This window comes from Saimiri boliviensis, chromosome 5, assembly GCF_048565385.1.
Source record: "Saimiri boliviensis isolate mSaiBol1 chromosome 5, mSaiBol1.pri, whole genome shotgun sequence".
In the NCBI taxonomy this organism is placed as follows: domain Eukaryota; kingdom Metazoa; phylum Chordata; class Mammalia; order Primates; family Cebidae; genus Saimiri; species Saimiri boliviensis.
Genome location: NC_133453.1, coordinates 134016356 through 134034976, shown reverse-complemented (window position 1 = coordinate 134034976; position 18621 = coordinate 134016356). Strand labels below are relative to the sequence as shown.

The 18621-nt window shown below is 52.9% G+C and overlaps 1 protein-coding gene across 2 annotated transcripts; it reads left to right on the top strand.

Moving 5' to 3' along the window:
* Positions 1-2034: 2034 nt before the first annotated feature.
* On the top strand, positions 2035-18423 carry PLIN1 (perilipin 1). 2 transcript variants are annotated; one of them, XM_010349770.3, is made up of 9 exons: positions 2035-2185; positions 3466-3524; positions 7641-7848; positions 10085-10167; positions 11584-11848; positions 12157-12329; positions 15103-15291; positions 15694-15939; positions 17025-18423. In XM_010349770.3, the coding sequence occupies exons 2-9, from the start codon at positions 3480-3482 to the stop codon at positions 17346-17348; spliced, it is 1533 nt and encodes a 510-aa protein (XP_010348072.1). In that variant the 5' UTR covers positions 2035-2185; positions 3466-3479; the 3' UTR covers positions 17349-18423. The 2 variants fall into 2 exon arrangements, with proteins under 2 accessions (XP_010348072.1, XP_074256112.1); XM_074400011.1 differs by lacking the exon at positions 15694-15939 and having other exon boundaries at positions 2036-2185.
* Positions 18424-18621: the final 198 nt, after the last annotated feature.

The following is an 18621-nucleotide window of genomic DNA, read 5'->3' as shown; positions in this document are numbered from 1 at the left end:
AGCAGGTGGGGATGGAGGAGAGAAAATGGCACTCTACGCCCTGCGAGCTACTGCTAGAAAACTGACTCTTCTGCCTTCCCTCGGGACTCTCCTAGTCCCTTTCACCACTTCTCACCTTTCACCCACATTCTGTAGCCAGAGGACTCATTTAGTTGGCAGCGTTTTTGGGCACAGAGCCCTGGACTCCTCTGGCTCAAAGCCACTCCTCTGAAGGCTGAAAGCCGCCCTTTGGCCTAGGTTGCTGTCCAGTCACAGACTCACAAATGATTTGTGCTGAACCTTGAAGTGAGGGCAGAGGCCACTTCTTTAAATACTTTGTCTTCTCAACTGCCTTACATTTTAAAAGCCCCGGTTGGATCAATAAATATTAAATGTATTAGGAGGCTGAGGCAGGCGGATCATGAGGTCAGGAGATTGAGACTATCCTGGCCAACATGGTGAAACCCCATCTCTACTAAAATACAAAAAATTAGCTGGGCATAGTGGTGCGTGCCTGTAGTCCCAGCTGCTCAGGAGGCTGAAGCAGGAGAATCGCTTGAACCCGGGAGGCAGAGGTTGCAGTGAACCAAGATCACACCATTGCACTCTACCCTGGTGACAGAGTGAGACTCCATCTCAAAAGAATAATAAGTATTAAATGTATCGCACAGTACTCCTCTGAAGCCTCCCTGCTTGACTCCTCCCTTTCCTGCCTTCTCATTCCCTACTTTATTACATCACAGATATAAAATTTATTGCCAAGAATCTATCATAACTGCCCACCCCCACCTCTTTCTTCTCTTGCCCACAGTGTTCGAATTAGCAGAGTCAACAATGCATATAATTCCACCAGCAACAAGGAAAATAAGCTTTGTTTTCCTGTTGTCCGTTTTCATGAGGTCCTTAGATCATCTGAAAGCTATGGCTTACACCATAGTCCTCCATCATCTCTGAAGCCAGGGAGTAGATCTTGGGCTTAAGTCCGGGCTAAAGAAGGGTTGAGAAGTGCTAGTTCTTGGTTGTCTGGGTGCTGTTGATTGGTGAAAGGATCTTAGTCAACACTGTCACTTATCCAGACTTACGAGCACAAAATCGACTTGGCTCTCCCACTCCTCATCCTGGTAGCATCTTAGGCCAGGTAAAATCAATACATTTTTTTGAACTCTAGGAAGTGGAAATTCCTCCCTCAAAGGCTATATTGTCAAAAATTCAACTCCCAGCTCTATCGCTTCTTCATTGAGAGCAATTTATCTCCGTAATCAAAGATGAGTACGTTCAGATGAACTCTTCTGTGTGGGGTTAAATCTTACTATTCAAGGCTCATGGCTTGCCGTGGCTCATACCTGTAATTCTAGCACTTTTGGGAGGCCAAGGCGGGCGGATTACCAGAGATCAGGAGTTTGAGACCACCCTGGCCAACATGGTGAAACCCTGTCTTTACTAAAAATACAAAAACTAGCTGGGCATGGTGGCAAGCGCTTGTAATCCCAGCTACTCAGGCTGAGGCAGGAGAATTGCTTGAACCTGGGAGGTGGAGGCTGCAGTGAGCGGAGATCCCACCACTGTACTCCAGCCTGGGTGACAGAGCGAGACTCTGTCTCCAATAATAATAGTAACAAAATTTTAAAAAACTTACTGTTCAATATTCACTCTTGCTGGTAAATAAGAAAAGATGAGAGAAATGAATTGAAAACTGTCCCACAAGACCCTATATGAAAAAGGAGTCAAAGGATTGCAGAAGTATATAGAACTTTAGAGCTTTTAAGTCTAACAACATATATCCCAATACCTTCTTTCTGGAAAGCAGATTTTTGTGAATTGAGAGCAGAAACATTACAAAGCTGATGCTTCATGGCTCTGGAATAATAAGTCCTCTGAGCCTGGATATCCTTCAGCTCTGCCACCTACCTCCTTGTTTGCTAAATGTCCTTAGAGAAGTTAGGATATGCCTGGGGAACCCTGGGTCAAATAACCATGACAACTGGCTGCCCCTGCTTTCTCTTGGTCTCCGCCCTCCTCTAGCTGGGAGGCGTTAGAAGCATTGCCCAAGACTCCCTGGGGTGATAGGAATTGTTTCTGCCTGAGGTGACACTCGCAGCCTGGGCTCTGTGAAGCTGAGGTGGCAGTCAGCTAGAGTGCGTGTTGGGGTTCTGGGGCGTCTGCCTTACCTGGCTTGTTTATGAGCATTAAAGGGACGAGGTTGCAGGTAAGGGCCTCTTGGGAACGTTGCTGGGGATGAAAAACAGCAGGGAAACTGCTGAGGGAGAGTGACGGGAAGTATAGAGTAGCTATTCTGGGGCTACTGTCTTTTCCAGAACACAGATATATTGGCTTAGAAATAGAGGAATTGGAGAGGCACAGTGGATCACGCCTTTAATCGCAGCACTGCAGCTGGCCAAGGCAGGAGTTCAAGACCAACCTGGGCGACATAGTGGGATTCTGTCTCTACAAAAAAATAAGAATTAGCCCTGCATTGTAGCGCATGCCTGTAGTCCCAGCTACCTGGGAGGCTGAGGTGGGAGGGTTCCTTGATCCCAGGAGGTTGAGGCTGCAGTGAGCCGTGATCATGCCAGCACACTCGATCCTGAGCAACAGATCAAGACCCTGTCTCAAAAAAGAGATAGGGACAGGGGAAGAGGGGAAGAGACAGAAATAGAAGAATTAACCCAGAGCCTTTTCAAAGATGAAACCTGAAACGTGTTTTGTTTAATATTTATTTTGAGATGGGGTCTCACTATAGTGTCCAGGCTGGTCTCACGCTCCTGGGGTCAAGCCATTCTCCCACGTCAGCCTCAGTAGCTGGGATTACAGGTGCTTGCCAATGCACCCAGCTTGAAACTTGTTATTTTAGTCTCTTCTGGACCCGAATTCAAGAGCCTTAAGACTTCATCTAAAACTTTTTATCTCTTAACGGCTACCTGCATTTTTCATTTTCTAACCTGAACTCTTATAAGTAACATCAGTCTTGGCTGGGCGCAGTGGCTCACACCTGTAATCCCAGCACTTTGGGAGGCCGAGGTGGGCGGTTTACTTGAGGTTAGGAGTTCCAGACCAGCCTGGCCAACATGCTGAAACCCCATCTCTACCAAAAATACAAAAATTAATGGGGCGTGGTGGCTCGCGTCTGTAGTCCCAGCTATTTGAGAGGCTGATACAGGAGAATCACTTGAACCTGGGAGGCAGAGGTTGCAGTGAGCCAAGATCATGCCACTGTACTCCAGCCTGGGTGACAGAGTGAGACTCCATCTCAAAAAAACAAAGAAACATCGGTCTTGACAAGTAAGCTGTGGAGCAGCTCACTGCCATGGGATGCTGCAGAGAGGGTCTATTGTGTGACATTCACCCTCCGACCTAATGCCTTCTGTTTGGGGCAAATGGGGTCCCAGGCAGCCTGGGCCTAGTGGGTGGCCATGAGAGGTAGAGAAGGGACCCAGCGGAGCTCAAGCCTGAGGGCTTCTGATGGACCTGGAACTCTCTGATTTGCAGCTTGAAGAGCTAGGATGGCAGTCAACAAAGGCCCCACCTTGCTGGATGGAGACGTCCCTGTAAGTAACTTGGGCATATATGTGACAGGATGGGAGCTGAGAGGGGAGGAAGAAGCAGGGAGGGACATGCAGGGGACTTAGAGCAAGATGTGCCCAGGTTCAAATTCGGCTCCATTGACTACCGTGCCTTAGTGATTCTTGCCCTCACCACCTTGTGTAGGGGGCAGTTGAGGATCTGGAAGAGGAAGAAAAGGTGCCTTTTAAAAGCTAAGCACCTTGGAAACAAGGAGTAGAGATCCTGGCTTGGGGACAGTGGGATGGAGAGGGAGAGAATTACCTGTTTAAACCCTGAGGCAGAAGCCCATGCTCTGCTCACCGCCCAGCTGGATGAGTGTTCTGTGAGCAGCCTCTGCATCCTGTGACTCCAGCGTCATCATTCACATGGCAAACGGCACCTCCCGGAGTGAGACAGTGCACAGCCTATGCTGCTGGGTGGGGAGAGGGTGGGATATTCCCTGTGTCTGGTGTTCTGTCACTGACCTGGTTTTCACTGTAACTTGCAGTGGCTTGATACTTTTAGGAATGTTCGATGCCTCCTGGCAAGGCATCTCAGATTTGGGCACAGTTCAGATAGTAAAACTTAAAAATTATGAACCCAGCCAGGCGCGGTGGCTCACGCCTGTAATCCCAGCACTTTGGGAGGCTGAGGCGGGCGGATCATGAGGTCAGGAGATTAAGACCATCCTGGCCAACATTGTGAAACCCCGTCTCTACTAAAAATACAAAAATTAGCTGGGTGTGATGGCACACACCTGTAGTCCCAGCTACTTGGGAGGCTGAGGCAGGAGAATTGCTTGAACATGGGAGGCAGAGATTGCAGTGAGCTGAGATCGTGCCAATGCTCCAGCTTGGCCACAGAGCAAGACTCCATCTCAAACCTGTACAATATCCACCTTGTCCCAGGCTTTAACTAACACTTGCACTAGGAATCACTTTGTTTTGTATTGAATCATAGAACAGAGAAAAGTGTAAAATAGTCAAGTGCATAGTTAAGCGGTTCTAACAGACGGTGGTTTATTCCCTTCCCAGGATCTCTTTCAGGCTTTGGTTTTGTCTAAAACAACCTCAGAAGCCTCTGTCCAAAGTGTAGAAGAGAATGTTTTCTTGTTTATAGTCATAGTCTAGTTCAAATTTCAAACTCACCGGCAGGATAAAAACCTAAGATATTGTGAGCCACTCTGTCTAGTGTACGCGCTTGATGGGAGTCTTTGAACTCCGCCTCCGACGAACAGAGCAGGCCAGGTCTTCACCTCATGAGCAGAACCATGCTACGGTGTCATGTTCAAAGCTACAGAGAGCCTAAGCATCTGAGTCTGACCTGGGAGTTTTTTTCTTTTTACTTTTGATATAGAGAATTCTCAACATTCGTTAAGAATAGACAGAAAAGAACATAATAAGCCCCACGTACCCTTTATTAGCCCTGACGACCATGAATTCGTGGCCAATCCTGCCTCATCCCCACGTCCATTAATTCCCCCACTTGGTGTTATTTTGAAGCAAATCCCAGGGAGGCCATTTCCAGCTCGAGTTGGAATCCTGGCTCTGCCACTTACCAGCTCTGTGATCTCAGGTGAATCACTTCCCGTTTCTGGTTGTCAGTCTCCTCATGGAGTTAGTGCTGGTGACAGTGCTGGCCTCAGAAGATGGCTGTTAGAGTTGAAGTGAACTCGCCGACCGGGCACAGTGGCTCATGCCTGTCATCCCAGCACTTTGGGAAGCCGAGGCGGGCAGATCATGAGGTCAAGAGATTGAGACCATCCTGGCGAACAGGTTGAAACCTCATCTCTACTAAAAATACAAAAACCAGCTGGGCGTGGTGGCGGGTGCCTGTAGTCCCAGCTACTCAGGAGGCTGAGGCAGGAGAATCACTTGAACCTGGGATGCAGAGGTTGCAGGGAGCCCAGATTGTGCCATTGTACTCCAGCCTGGGTGACACAGTGAGACTCTATCTCTAAATAAATAAATAGGAAAGAACTAAGTGAGCTTGTGTCACTGAGGCACCCAGACCGGTGCCTGCAGCATAGTGGCAACTGGCACATGTTCTTTCCCTCCGCGTGCCTAGAATTCATTCTTTTATTTAGAGACAGAGTCTTGCCCTGTCACCCGGCTGGAGTGCAGTGTCACCATCATAGTTCCCTGCAGCCTCAGCCTCCCGGCCTCAGGCAGGCCTCTCACCTCAGTCTCCCAAGTAGCTGGGACTCTGTAGTCCACATGCCATCAAAAATTATCATGGCCAACTATTTGTGTGTGTGTGTGTGTGTGTGTGTGTATACGTGTCTCAAAGTGACCTCAAACTCCTGGCTTCAAATGATCCTCAGGCCTCAGCCTCCCAAAGTGTAGGGATTACAGGCATGAGCTTCTACATTTAGCCCTAGAATTCAGTCTTTTACTCAAAGACCAGTGTTTTTTCACCAAGGTTCCTGGGTGACTGCTGCCAAAAGATGCGTTACTCACAGCACAGCACAAGAAAAGATGCGTTACTTAACAGCACAGCACAAGAAAAGATGCATTACTAACAGCACAGAAATGAGAAATGATTGTTCTGCTACACCCAGTGTGCTCAGATCACACCCAGAGTGCTATCTTGAGTGCTTTTTTTTGAGATAGGGTCTCATTCCGTCAAACGGGCTGTAGTGCAGTGGCATGATTCTGGCTCACTACAGCCTCCATCTCCCAGGCTCAAGCCATCTTCCCACTTCAGGCTTCTGAGGAGCTGGGACCACAGGCACACAACACCATGCCCTGCTAATTTTTTTGTGGAGACGAGGTCTCCCTGTGTTGCCCAGGCTGGCCTTAAACTCCTGGGCTCAAGCAGGGGTACTATATTTTTAAGAAAGATAATGTAAAACTATAGCATGTCCAGGAGAGGGGGTCACCAGACCACAGTGTGAGCCATTTCAGATTTCAGCTCAGCAAAGCTGTCCAACAAGGGGCGCAGGCCAGTTTACAAGGGGGAGAGCTCTCATTCATGGAGACATTCAAATATAAGTCTTGGCTGGGCACAGGGGCTCACGCCTATAAGCTCAGTGATTTGGGAGGCTGAGGCAGGAGGATCACTTGAGGCTAGGAGTTCAAGACCAGCCTGGGTAACAAAGCAAGACCACCGTCTCTGCAAAATAAAAATATTAGCAAGGCATAGTGTCACATGCCTGCAATCCCAGCTACTGAGGAGGCTCAGGTGGGAGAGAAGGTGAGTGTTCTAGGTTGAGGGAAGGAAGGAAAGTGTTCTAGGCTGTGGGAGGGAAGGTGAGTGTTCTAGGCTGAGGGAAGGAAGGTGAGTGTTCTAGGCTGTGGGAGGGAAGGAAGGAGAGTGTTCTAGGCTGTGGGAGGGAGGGAAGGTGAGTGTTCTAGGCTGTGGGAGGGAGGGAAGGAGAGTGTTCTAGGCTGTGGGAGGGAGGGAAGGAGAGTGTTCTAGGCTGTGGGAGGGAGGGAAGGTGAGTGTTCTAGGCTGTGGGAGGGAGGGAAGGAGAGTGTTCTAGGCTGTGGGAGGGAGGGAAGGAGAGTGTTCTAGGCTGTGGGAGGGAGGGAAGGAGAGTGTTCTAGGCTGTGGGAGGGAGGGAAGGTGAGTGTTCTAGGCTGTGGGAGGGAGGGAAGGTGAGTGTTCTAGGCTGTGGGAGGGAGGGAAGGAGAGTGTTTTAGGCTGTGGGAGGGAAGGAAGGAGAGTGTTCTAGGCTGTGGGAGGAAGGAGAGGGTGAGTGTTCTAGAAAGTGTGGCCAGCATCCACAGGAAGGGTGACAATACCTCAGAAAGACCAGAAAAATGTTTGGAGAAGCCACCAATCAAACCTGGTCAAAAACTCTAGCCAGTAACAGCACTTGCTCTGTAGCAGGCGGTATCAGGGGAGTGATTTGTGCTGGGGGTGGGACGCGACTCAGCCCCTGGTGAACAGAGCTTGCCTGGGCAGCTCTCCAGAATCTGGACGGTGACCAGGAGGACGTGGCAGCTGACTTGTTTTCCCGTGGGTCTTCCGTGCTCTCAGGATTGGGGCATCCAAAGACCTCTTTGTCGTTGGTTCTCCCAGGTCACTTAGAGTCAGGCTAGTCCCCATGACCCTGGGGTCACTTTCCAGGTTCCCAGAGAGGGGAGAGCCACAGCTTTCGTGTGTTCCTTCCACAGCAGGAGCAGGAGAACGTGCTACAGCGGGTCCTGCAGCTGCCCATGGTGAGTGGCACCTGCGAGTGCTTCCAGAAGACCTACACCAGCACCAAGGAAGCCCACCCACTGGTGGCCTCTGTGTGCAATGCCTACGAGAAGGGCGTGCAGAGCGCTGGGAGCCTGGCAGCCTGGAGCATGGAGCCAGTGGTCCGCAGGCTGTCCACCCAGTGTGAGTCCTCGCTGCTCAGCAGCTGCCTGCTTGTTCACTGCCTACCCGACAGTCTATCTGTCCGCCTCTCAGTCTGTCTGACTGTCTGATAACTTGCTTGTGTGTCTGCTTAACTGCCTACCTAGCTGCCTACGTCCCGTTGCATGGTCTTACCTACGGATATAAAAGTATACATATGGCCGGGCGCGGTGGCTCACACCTATAATCTAAGCACTTTGGGAGGCCGAGGTGGGCAGATCACAAGGTCAGGAGTTCGAGACCAGCCTGGCCAATATGGTGAAACCCCGTCTCGACTAAAAATATAAAACTTAGCTGGGTGTGGTGGCAGCCGCCTGTAGTCCCAGCTACTCGAGAGGCTGAGGCAGGAGAATTGCTTGAACCCAGGAGGTGGAGGTTGCAGTGAGCCGAGATCGCGCCACTGCACTCCAGTCTGGTGACAAAGTGAGACTCCGTCTCAAAGAAAAAAAAAAAAGGTATACATACAGATCTGTTTTCATCTATAGGTGCCTGTCTATGGCCCAGCTGCCATGTTCCTAGGAAATAATGATGGCCAGAGAATCTGCAGGGGAAGGGAACGCAGAGCTGTGCAGGCAGCGGTGAGGGTGTGGCAGCACAGGGAGCAGCAGCAAGAACTAGCAGAGTCTGGGAGAGGCAGAGGCAGTGGCACTAGGGGCCCTGGCAGGGCTGGAGGACAGTTCTCCTTGGAGGGAGGGGAAAGCTGGCTGAGTCCAGCAGCTGCTGGTAGCGGGTCTTGACGGGAGGGGGCAGCAGAGAGCCGCCAACCGGGGCCCTGGAGGCAGAAGATGGCTCTCTTTCGGGCCTTGCCAGGTGTGCCCCACTCAAATTGTTCTGCCCCATCTGAACATGTGGTCTCCAAGGCATAGCTCCTGACAGCGCTGAGGGAAACCTCAGTCATGCCAAGAAGTCTAGCACCTTCCACCATCCTAATTAGAGAGTAATGGGATTTGAGGACTCGACGCAGCAAACAGGAGAGGACAGGTGTGAACACAGCAAATGGGAGAGGACAGGTGGGAAGGCCAGCCCTGCCCCTGGCTGCACCTCCTTCAATACTTTCCCTGAGTCTCCTTCTGCCTAACTGGAAGACAGGCAGGTCATCTGGGCTCTCTGCTTGAGCATTTTGTGAAGAAAAATAAAGTATCTGGATAAAGAACACAGGAAAGAGCATAAAGAACTCTCCTCGAAAGCTGTGGTCCCCATGGCCAGGGTTGCAGAGCCCGTGTTGTGGCTGACCTGGGCGGGATCCCCCTGAAGCATGTGCGGCTCTGATGCGTGCCCTCTCTCCAGGGCAACCCTTTCCCTTCCCTGCCACCTTCTTCTGATGGTCAACCATCTCAACACTGGTTCAAAAGAAGGGGATTGGCCGGGCGCAGTGGCTCATGCCTATAATCCCAGCACTTTGGGAGGCCAAGGCAGGTGGATCACGAGGCTAAGAGATCGAGACCATCCTGGCCAACATGGCAAAACCCCGTCTCTTCTAAAAATGCAAAAAATTAGCTGGGCATGGTGGTGCCCACCTGTAGTCCCAGCTACTCGGGAGGCTGAGGCAGGAGAATCGCTTGAACCTGGGAGGTGGAGGGTACAGTGAGCTGAGATTGTGTTGCTGCACTCCAGCCTGGGTGACAGAACAAGAATCCATCTAAAAAAAAAAGAAGGGCATGGGCAGCCTGGGGCCTGCACTGACTGTGCTGGGAATTTGTCCCACTGGAACTAAGCAGGTTCAGCCCCAAGGCCTGACTGCACCTGCCTGCCTCTCACACCTCTGTTCTCCCTCCTCATGCTCACTCGGAGCCCCCATCCTGGTGGGGAGGGAAGAGAATGGGGGAAAGAACAGTACTTGTTGGTGATTCATTTAGTTCCCATCATTCTTCCTCACAGTGACCCTGCCAGGCAGGCACCATTAATTCACCATAGGAAGCAGAGGCTCAGGCAGGCTGGGGCTTGCTGAGGCCCCGGGCTGCACAGATGTGGGCACTCGGCCTTCTGAGTGCAGGCCTGAACGACTCCAGAGTTCCCACAGACGGAAGAAACCGGCCTGGGTCTCGAGGAGTCCCAGCGGACGTGGGCTAAAGAAGGCAAAGGACCCGGGGCCCAGAGATGCTGGGAGGCAGCAGGCCTGGGATGTGAGGGCTCCAGGTCGCTTCCTTGGTGCAGAGGCCACTGCTAGATTCTCATGGTGAGGGGCAGGGCTCACCCAAACCTGGCTCTTTCCTTCCAGTCACAGCTGCCAACGAGCTAGCCTGCCGGGGCCTGGACCACCTGGAGCAAAAGATCCCAGCCCTTCAGTACCCTCCTGAAAAGGTGAGCCCTTCCCACCTCGGGAGCCCCCCGCACTCTAGTCACCCGCTCAGGGAGGAGACGGCAGGGGCTGCTGAGGTGGCGACTGTAGGTCTGTGTCCCACGGCGAGCACCCTCCAAGGCCGGTGGAGGCTGCCTGCTCCCAAGTCCACACCACGGGCTCCTCTTCTCTCTCTGAAGCCAGATGGAGGTGGTGTTTCTGGAAGTTGGGTTTCTGGGACCAGCAGGCACAATCCCAGAGGCAAACTCAGACAGATGCTCGAGGCATTCCCACTACTCCCAATGCCGCACCCTGGGGTCTGGGGCTCCATAGTCTGCCCTGGACCACTTGGTGACTGCAGCTGCCTAGGATCACAAGTCACACTCATGAAGACCCCAGGAGTGTCATCCCAGGTCCTCAAGATCCAACATTTTATGGACCATGAGACTGAAAGTCACTTTATGTGGCTACATATTCGTTGGGTAGTTGCTATGATAAGGGCCGCTTTTTGCTGCTTCTGGGGAATAAGCTTCAGTCTCTGACCTCACCTATCTCACTGACCAGCTGTCTATCCTTCCCAAAACATGTGCTGAGCCCTGCTCTGTACCCACCTCATCTATCTCACTGACCAACTGTCTACCCTTCCGAAAACATGTACTGAGCCCTCCAAGTATCTACCCTTCCCATGAACACATACAGACCCCTACCCTAAGCCCTATCCTAATTCATCTGTCTCACTGACCAACTATCCACCCTTCCTACCAACATGTACCGAGCCCTCCCCTATGCCCAGGGCCATTGCCTATGCTTAATCAAGCTCTCACTGAACCCTCATCAATCCTCTGGGATAGGGGTCATCACCTCCACTTTACAGAGAGGAAACCAGTGTCTTCCCACAGCCACACAGCCTTAATTGGAGACCACATGAGAGCAGGTCTGTTCAGCTGTGAGGTCTATGCTCTCTGCTACACTTTTTTCCAGATAAAGGGCAGGGTTTTTGTCACAAAGGAACTCCCAGGATAATGAAGAGAAGTCAGATGATTTCAATGCAGAACCAGTGAAGATCAAGCCCACCTGTAAATCAATAGAAACGGCGTGTTCTGAGGAAAGGAGGGAGGAGAGTCCCTGTGAGCACGAGGGTGTCAGGACACGGGCCACTAAAGAGGAGCCTTTGGGGTCATCCTCGCAGGATGGGAGGGATCTTGACAGACAGTGATGCAGTGTGAAGGAGCCAGGAGACCAAGTGGGTGGCACAGGGCAGGTTGGCGCCCTCTCCCTTTAGAGCCCAGCTTAATTCCAGGTACCCAAGTATCAGCACCAGCTCCCTGGGCCTTTAGCTGAGACCTTCCTGGGAGCTAGGCTCAGGATGCCAGGCCCCAAAAGGGTGGCCCTTGTGGGATCTGCAAGACCGCATGCCTAACCCCCACTTACTCCCCCAGATTGCTTCTGAGCTGAAGGACACCATCTCCACCCGCCTCCTCAGCGCCAGAAACAGCATCAGCGTGCCCATCGCCAGCACTTCAGACAAGGTCCTGGGGGCCGCTCTGACTGGGTGCGAGCTTGCCTGGGGAGTGGCCAGAGACACTGCGGAATTTGCTGCCAACACCCGAGCTGGCCGGCTGGCTTCCGAAGGGGCCGATCTGGCCTTAGGCAGCATTGAGAAGGTGGTGGAGTACCTCCTCCCGCCAGGCAAGACAGAGTCAGGTACCCACCGTTTGGAGGCTCGGCCTGGGAGTGAGCTGCTGTCACACACACGACCTGGGATTCAGCAGGAGGTAGCAGGGCTCACCCAGCCCCTGCTCTGGAATAGGGAAGGCCAGTGGGATTTTCAGATGGCTTCGCATTCACCCCCGCCCCCACCCCATCAGTAAAGAGGGAAAGTGAGTTGTGGAAATCACCAGTGAGTTTGTGGTGGGACCAGAACACCTGCTTTCCAGCACTAGCCATGACCCAGGTCTCCCTGGCCCCTCTCTGATGGATCTTCCGTTCTTTTCCCCCAAATCCCTACCCAGCCCCTGCTCCTGGACACCAGCAAGCACAGAAGCCTCCCAAGGCCAAGCTGAGCCTTGTGCACAGGGTTGGGGCTCTGACCAACACCATCTCTCGACACACCATGAAGACCGTGGCCCGGGCCCTGGAGCAGGGCCACACCCTGGCCATGTGGATCCCGGGTGTGGCGCCCCTGGTGAGTGTCTGCCCTGAGCACTGACTGATCCCGTGCCTGGGAGCCCTGTGTGCCTCCCAGGCCCCCGACCACCCACCTACCACCCCTTCCTGTCCTGAGAACATCCTGTGTTCCATCCTGGGCTGGGGCTTGAGTTCTAAGGACAAGAAGCCTTGAGAGGGGTGGGCAGCCTTCCAGACCACAGGGAAAAAGGACAGGCGGTTAGCTGAGGCCAGGCCTGTCTTGCTAGAGTGGGACTGTTCACTCCCCACCACTCCCCACCCCAACCTCTGTATTTTAGCAGAAATAGGCTGGATTTTTTTCATAAGGAATTTTAGTACGAAACTAAGACCAGAAAAAAAAAAAAAAAAAAAAAAAAAGGCTGGGCTCGGTGGCTCACGCCTATAATCCCAGCACTTTGGGAGGCCGAGGTGGGTGGATCACGAGGTCAAGAGATCGAGACCATTCTGGTCAACATGGTGAAACCCCGTCTCTACTGAAAATACAAAAATTAGCTGGGCATGGTGGCACACGACTGTAATCCCAGCTACTCAGGAGGCTGAGGCAGGAGAATTGCTTGAACCCAGGAGGTGGAGGTTGCGGTGAGCTGAGATCGCACCATTGTGCTCCAGCCTGGGTAATAAGAGCGAAACTCCGTCTCAAAAAAATAAAAATAAAAATAAAAAATAAAGCAACATTAAAGCATAAGCGTCAGCAAACAAGATGACTTCTTTTCCACCATCTTTTGAGCAGTACTCTTTTTTTTTTTTTTTTTTTTTTTTGAGACGGAATCTGTCTCTGTGATAGGCTGGAGTGCAGTGGTGCAATCTTGGCTCACTGCAACCTCGACCTCCCAGGTTCAAGCAGTTCTCCTGCCTCAGCCTTGTGAGTAGCTGGGATTACAGGCACATGCCACCACTCCCAGCTAATTTTTGTGTTTTTAGTAGAGACAGGGTTTCACCATGTTGGCCAGGCTGGTCTGGAACTCCTGACCTTGTAATCCACCCACCTCGGCCTCCCAAAGTGCTGGGATTACAGGTGTGAGCCACCGCGCCCTGCTGAGCAGTACTTTAAAAAGTATCCTCAGGCCAGGATCGTTCATTCAAGCAGATGTTGCCCCTGCAGGGATTCAGGAGTAGGAGTTCCCCTGTCCCCTGCATCAGTAAGGGCTGAGACTGACCCACATGCCTGGACCCAGCCTGCAGGGGGCAGAACCTCAGATGCTGCCATTCACATGACTAGAGTGGCGTCCCCAAAACTGTGTAAGAAGGAGGCCCTGTTTGTGGGGCTCCCTAGAGGCTTAGAATGTGCCTCAGGAGACACAGGCCCACTTGCTCAGTCAGTTTCTTCCCATGGGACACTCTGGTCCACTGAAGTTTTCACTCTTTAAAGATCTGGGAGGAGTATCTACTAAAGCTAACATACATGTATGCTATGGCCCAGCAGTTCCACTTTTAAGTGTATACTCAACAGAAATGAGCACTTACATCTCCCAAAACATGTTTAAAATGTTCAGATTAGCTATATCCTTAGCCAAGGGCTGGAAGCAATGCTAATGTCCATCAGCTGTAGAATGGGTAAATTGCAGGAAATTTGCATGATGGAATATTACACAGAAATGAAAAAGGAGGAACTACTTCCATCTGCAGCAACATGGGTGACTCTCACAGCCTACTATTTCACTAAAGGAGCTATCCGTGAATGAATACACATGGTGTGACTCCACTTATGTGACGTTCAAAAGTAGGCAAAACTAAGGCACAGTGGCAGAGATCAGGATTGTGGTCACTCTTGGGGGAATGTGGACTGAGTGGGAACATGGGGGGGGTCTTCGGATGTTGACAATGGTGTCTGTTGGCTGGGCGCAGTGGCTCACATCTGTAATCCCAACACTTTGGGAGGCTGAAGCAGGCAGATCACAATGTCAGGAATTTGAGACCAGCCTGATCAACATGGTGAAACTCTACTAAAAATACAAAAATTAGCTGGGCGTGGTGGCGCACACCTGTAATCACAGCTACTCAGAAGGCTGAGGCAGGAGGATTGCTTGAACCCAGAGGCGGAGGTTGCAGTGAGCCGAGATTGTGCCACTGCACTCCAGCCTGGGCAACAGAGCGAGACTCCATCTCAAAAAAAAAAAAAAAAAAAGAAAGGAAAAAGAAAATGGTCTCTTTCTTGATCTGTGGTGGTTACACAGGTGCGTTCTTTTTTATTTATTTATTTTTTTGGGGACGGAGTCTTGCTCTGTCGCCAGGTGCCAGGCTGGAGTGCAGTGGCTTGATCTCGGCTCACTGCAACTTCTGCCTCCTGGATTCAAGCAGTGCTCCTGCCTCAGTCTCCCAACAAGCAGTGCTCCTGCCTCAGCCTCCCAAGTATCTGGGACTACAGGCGCAAGCCACCGTGCCCAGTTTTTTTTTTTTTGTTTTGTTTTGTTTTTTTTTTTAGTAGAGATGGGGTTTCACCTGTTGGCCAGGATGGTCTCGATCTCTTGACCTTGTGATCCACCCGCCTCAGCCTCCATCCCATGTACTGCAATCCCATGTACTGGGATTACAGGCATGAGCCACCACGCCCGGCCTAGGTGTTTATAAAATTCACAGAGCTTACAATAAGATGTGTGCACTTCAGTGTATGTAGATTACCACTTAACAAAAAGTTTCAAGAAAAGTCTGCTGGGGCCGAGCCCTGCTCACCACCCCAGTCCCGACCCTTGGTGCGAAGGGCTTCGGCTGCTGGGGCTGCTGGCTTTCAGCAGGGGCAGTGGAGCCAGCGGTGTGCTGCCACCCTCCCTCAGAGCAGCCTGGCCCAGTGGGGTGCGTCAGTGGCCATGGAGGTGGTGTCCCGGCGGAAGAGCGAGGTTCGGGTGCCCTGGCTGCACAACCTCGCCACCCAGGAGGAGGATCGTGAGGACCAGACAGACACGGAAGGAGAGGAGACAGAGGAGGAGGAAGAATCAGAGACTGAAGAGAAGAAGTTCAGTGAGGTAAGGGGAGAGTGGGAGCCTCAAGGTCCCCCAGCCCACAGAAGAGGTGAGCAGCAGAGGCGTAGGGTGGTACCCCAGATGCAGGGGCATGGCAGGCAGGTGCAGTGCTCTTCACCCTACCCTCAAATGCCCAGCCGATGAGGGACTTCCATGCCATTCTCTCAGCTGACCCTTCCAACACTCTGTAAACAGCAGGGCAGAGATGACTGTCCTGTTTTGCAGAAGAAACAGAGGTTCAGGGAGGGGATGTGACCTGCCCAAAGCCACACTCTAGTGGCAGAATAGGCCTCAAATTGTGTACATTTGGTATTCCCATGCGTTCCCCTCTAGCTCTGGGGCTGGTGGGGCAAGAAGGGTCAAGGGAGTCACCTCAGGAGGCACTGACCCTGCTCTGGCCCCCAGGTAGCAGCCCTGCCAGGCCCTCAGGGCCTCCTGGGCAATGTGGCACACACCCTGCAGAAGGCCCTCCAGACCACCATCTCGGCTGTGACGTGGGCACCTGCAGCTGTGCTGGGCATGGCAGGGAGGGTGCTGCACCTCACCCCAGCCCCGGCCGTCACCTCCACCAAGGGGAGGGCCATGTCGCTATCAGACGCCCTGAAGGGTGTTACTGACAACGTGGTGGACACAGTGGTGCACTACGTGCCGGTGAGTCCCACCCCTGGCAAGCTGTTAGTGTCCCAAGGGGGGCTGGACCGGGCAGATAAAGTAGATCTGACTGAAGGGGCTGCAGACCCGTCCTTTCCCTCCGGAGACCCTCCTCCAGGTCTCAGTGCCCTGCCAGCATATCGACATACTGCGCCTCTCCCAGCCCCAGGAGGATAGAGGCCTACGGCCCTGGCCTGAGGCCTCTCCCCTCGGCCCCTCCCACTTGCTGGTAGGAGTCTCCTGCCTCAGCCCCGGGATCCCAGTGGCTCACCCTCACCCCTCTACACCCAACTGAAGGGCCCAGCAGGTTTAGGGCAGGTTTGGGGCAGGTTTGGGGCTGGTTTGGGGCCGGTTTGCATGCTGAGGCCTGGGAAGGGTTGGAGAGGCTTCCAGGGCACCCTAGGGGTGGGCCATGAGTTCAGGAGACAGCAGCAGGCCCCACCCAATTCTACCACCTGTCACCAGTAGAAAAAACCCCCGGGGATACCAATGCCATCCCTTCGGGAGCCCCTTTCCAGAGCAAGTTACAGGTTGGCAGGCCTGAGCGGGGCTGGTCAGGGCAGAAGGCACCCATAGAGCTGGTAGGGGGTGGGTTTATCAGTCACTCTCTCCACCAAGCAGCATGCCAGGGATCTTAGCAGCCGGCCTGTTTGCCCTGCGCCCGGGCCAGCCCCAGGAAGGTGAGCCTGTCCCTGGCCAGGTCACTGTGCGGGCTGCAAGGAAGGGTTAGGAAAGCTGATGACGTCCCACTGAACATTCCCCAGAGGGAGGCCCAGGGATCCTGAAACTCCGGGAGACCTGGCTTGCCTGAGTGGCCTGGTCCATGGAGAGGCTCAGGGTGGGCAGGACGTCGGGGCTTTCCCCGGTGCCGACAGGCCACCGTCCCCGTCCCCCAGCCTGTGTTCTCCCGATGGCTGCTCCTGGGGAAACAATCGAGGGGCCGGGCAGGGGCAGCGGGTCAGAGGCTCAGGGACCAGGGCCAGGTCGGGGCTCTAAGGCGGCTACCAGGCCCGGGGAAGGGTCGATGGGTCCAGGGCGCAGGGATGGGGCTGGGCTGGTGCTCTAAGTAGACTGCCGGGTTCCAGCTCCCCAGGCTGTCGCTGATGGAGCCCGAGAGCGAGTTCCGGGACATCGAGCACCCGCCCCCCGAGACGGAGCGCAGGGCGTCGGGAGCGCAGTCCCCGGGCCCTGAGCCCGCCCCGCGCCCCGCCCAGCCCCGCGGGAACCTTCGCCGCGCACGGAGCCCCGGCCCGGAGGACGAGGCTGACCCTCCCGCTGCGCCGCGCGCGTTCCCGGCAGTGCCCCGGGAGAAGCCGAAGCGCAGGGTCAGCGACAGCCTCTTTCGCCCTAGCGTCCTGGAGCCCATCCTGGGCCGCGCGCAGTACAGCCAGCTGCGCAAGAAAAGCTGAACCGCGGGCCCAGACCTCGACCCTCCGCACACAGAACCCGCGCCGCCCCGGCCAGCTGCCTCTTCCAAAGCAGCCCCCTGGGACCCCGCTGCATTCCCCCGGCTGCCGAGGCACACACTTTCTTAGCGTCTTTCTGGGGCTTCACCCTCAGAGCCAGTTTTTAAGGGCCACCAGAGCCACAGCCTGCTCTGAATTAAAAGAGAAATGGCCTCCGTTGATTTTTCATCTCTTTAACCAAACGTGTGACCAAAAGACATTTGACCATTTTCAAAATTCAGATTCTGCCTCTGTGGATCAATATTTGCCCATAATGAGTAGCTCTGGTCACCACCCTAAAGGTCCAAACAGAGGTTTTGACACATTCTTAGCACTGAACTCAGAGATCCTCTGACGATCTAGGCTCCCAGCAGACTACTTTGAAGGGAACAATCAGATGCAAAAGCTCTTGCGTGATTATTCAAAATTCTAGTGTCACTTTCTGAGTCCCCGCCCCTTCGCGGGCTGGCTCCCAGGCCTGTGCTCTGCAGAGCCCACTGCTTGCTCGCAGCCACAGTTCACTGGCATCATCACTGCCCTCACCTGCATAGTCACTCTCTTGATGCCCCCCAGATGCTGGGGAAGGAAAATGGTGATCATATGTAGACTTTATAGCCACGGAACGGGAATGTTAATATTTGGTAAATCTTCTAGACAATATATTCATACAATTACAAAATTCATACATTGCAAAAGGGTGCGTACCTCTCTCCCTGAGCCCCCGTGTCCCCCTCCATAAAAACCGCCATGGTGCCGCTCTCATGTGTGCCTGTGGTTATGGGCTATGCCCCTGCAGGCACGTGCCTGCACTTCTTCTTGCCTTCACATTAGCCTGCTTTCTTCACTTAATAACTCAGCTTGGAGAGATTTCTGTATCACATCATGAATCACACTCGCTGTTTTCGACGGCCACATAATAACTACTGCGTAGTATGGATATGCCTTATTTGATTCAAATAGTTCCCTAACGATGGACTTTTAAGTAGTTTCCTTTTTTTTTTTATTGCTACTGCAAACAGTGCTATAATAAATGTCCTTACCAAAATGTCTAGTGTACATGTGTGGATATGTATATAAACGATAAATGTGTAACTTGTAACCATGACATGTGAGTGAAAGGGTATGTGCACTTCAAGTATTGCTAAATAATGCCAAGTAGCCTTCCAAACCAAAGCCTATTTTTCTAGTTATTTTAACCTGCAGCTTCAGAAATATGCACAGAAAATTAGGACTCTTT

Coding starts and splice junctions, on each gene's coding strand:
- PLIN1 (XM_010349770.3), top strand. CDS start 3,480: ATGGCAGTCAACAAAGGCCCCACCTTGCTGGATGGAGACGTCCCT. Junction 15,292..15,693: donor AAGAGAAGAAGTTCAGTGAG/GTAAGGGGAGAG, acceptor TCTGGCCCCCAG/GTAGCAGCCCTGCCAGGCCC. Junction 15,940..17,024: donor CAGTGGTGCACTACGTGCCG/GTGAGTCCCACC, acceptor GCCGGGTTCCAG/CTCCCCAGGCTGTCGCTGAT.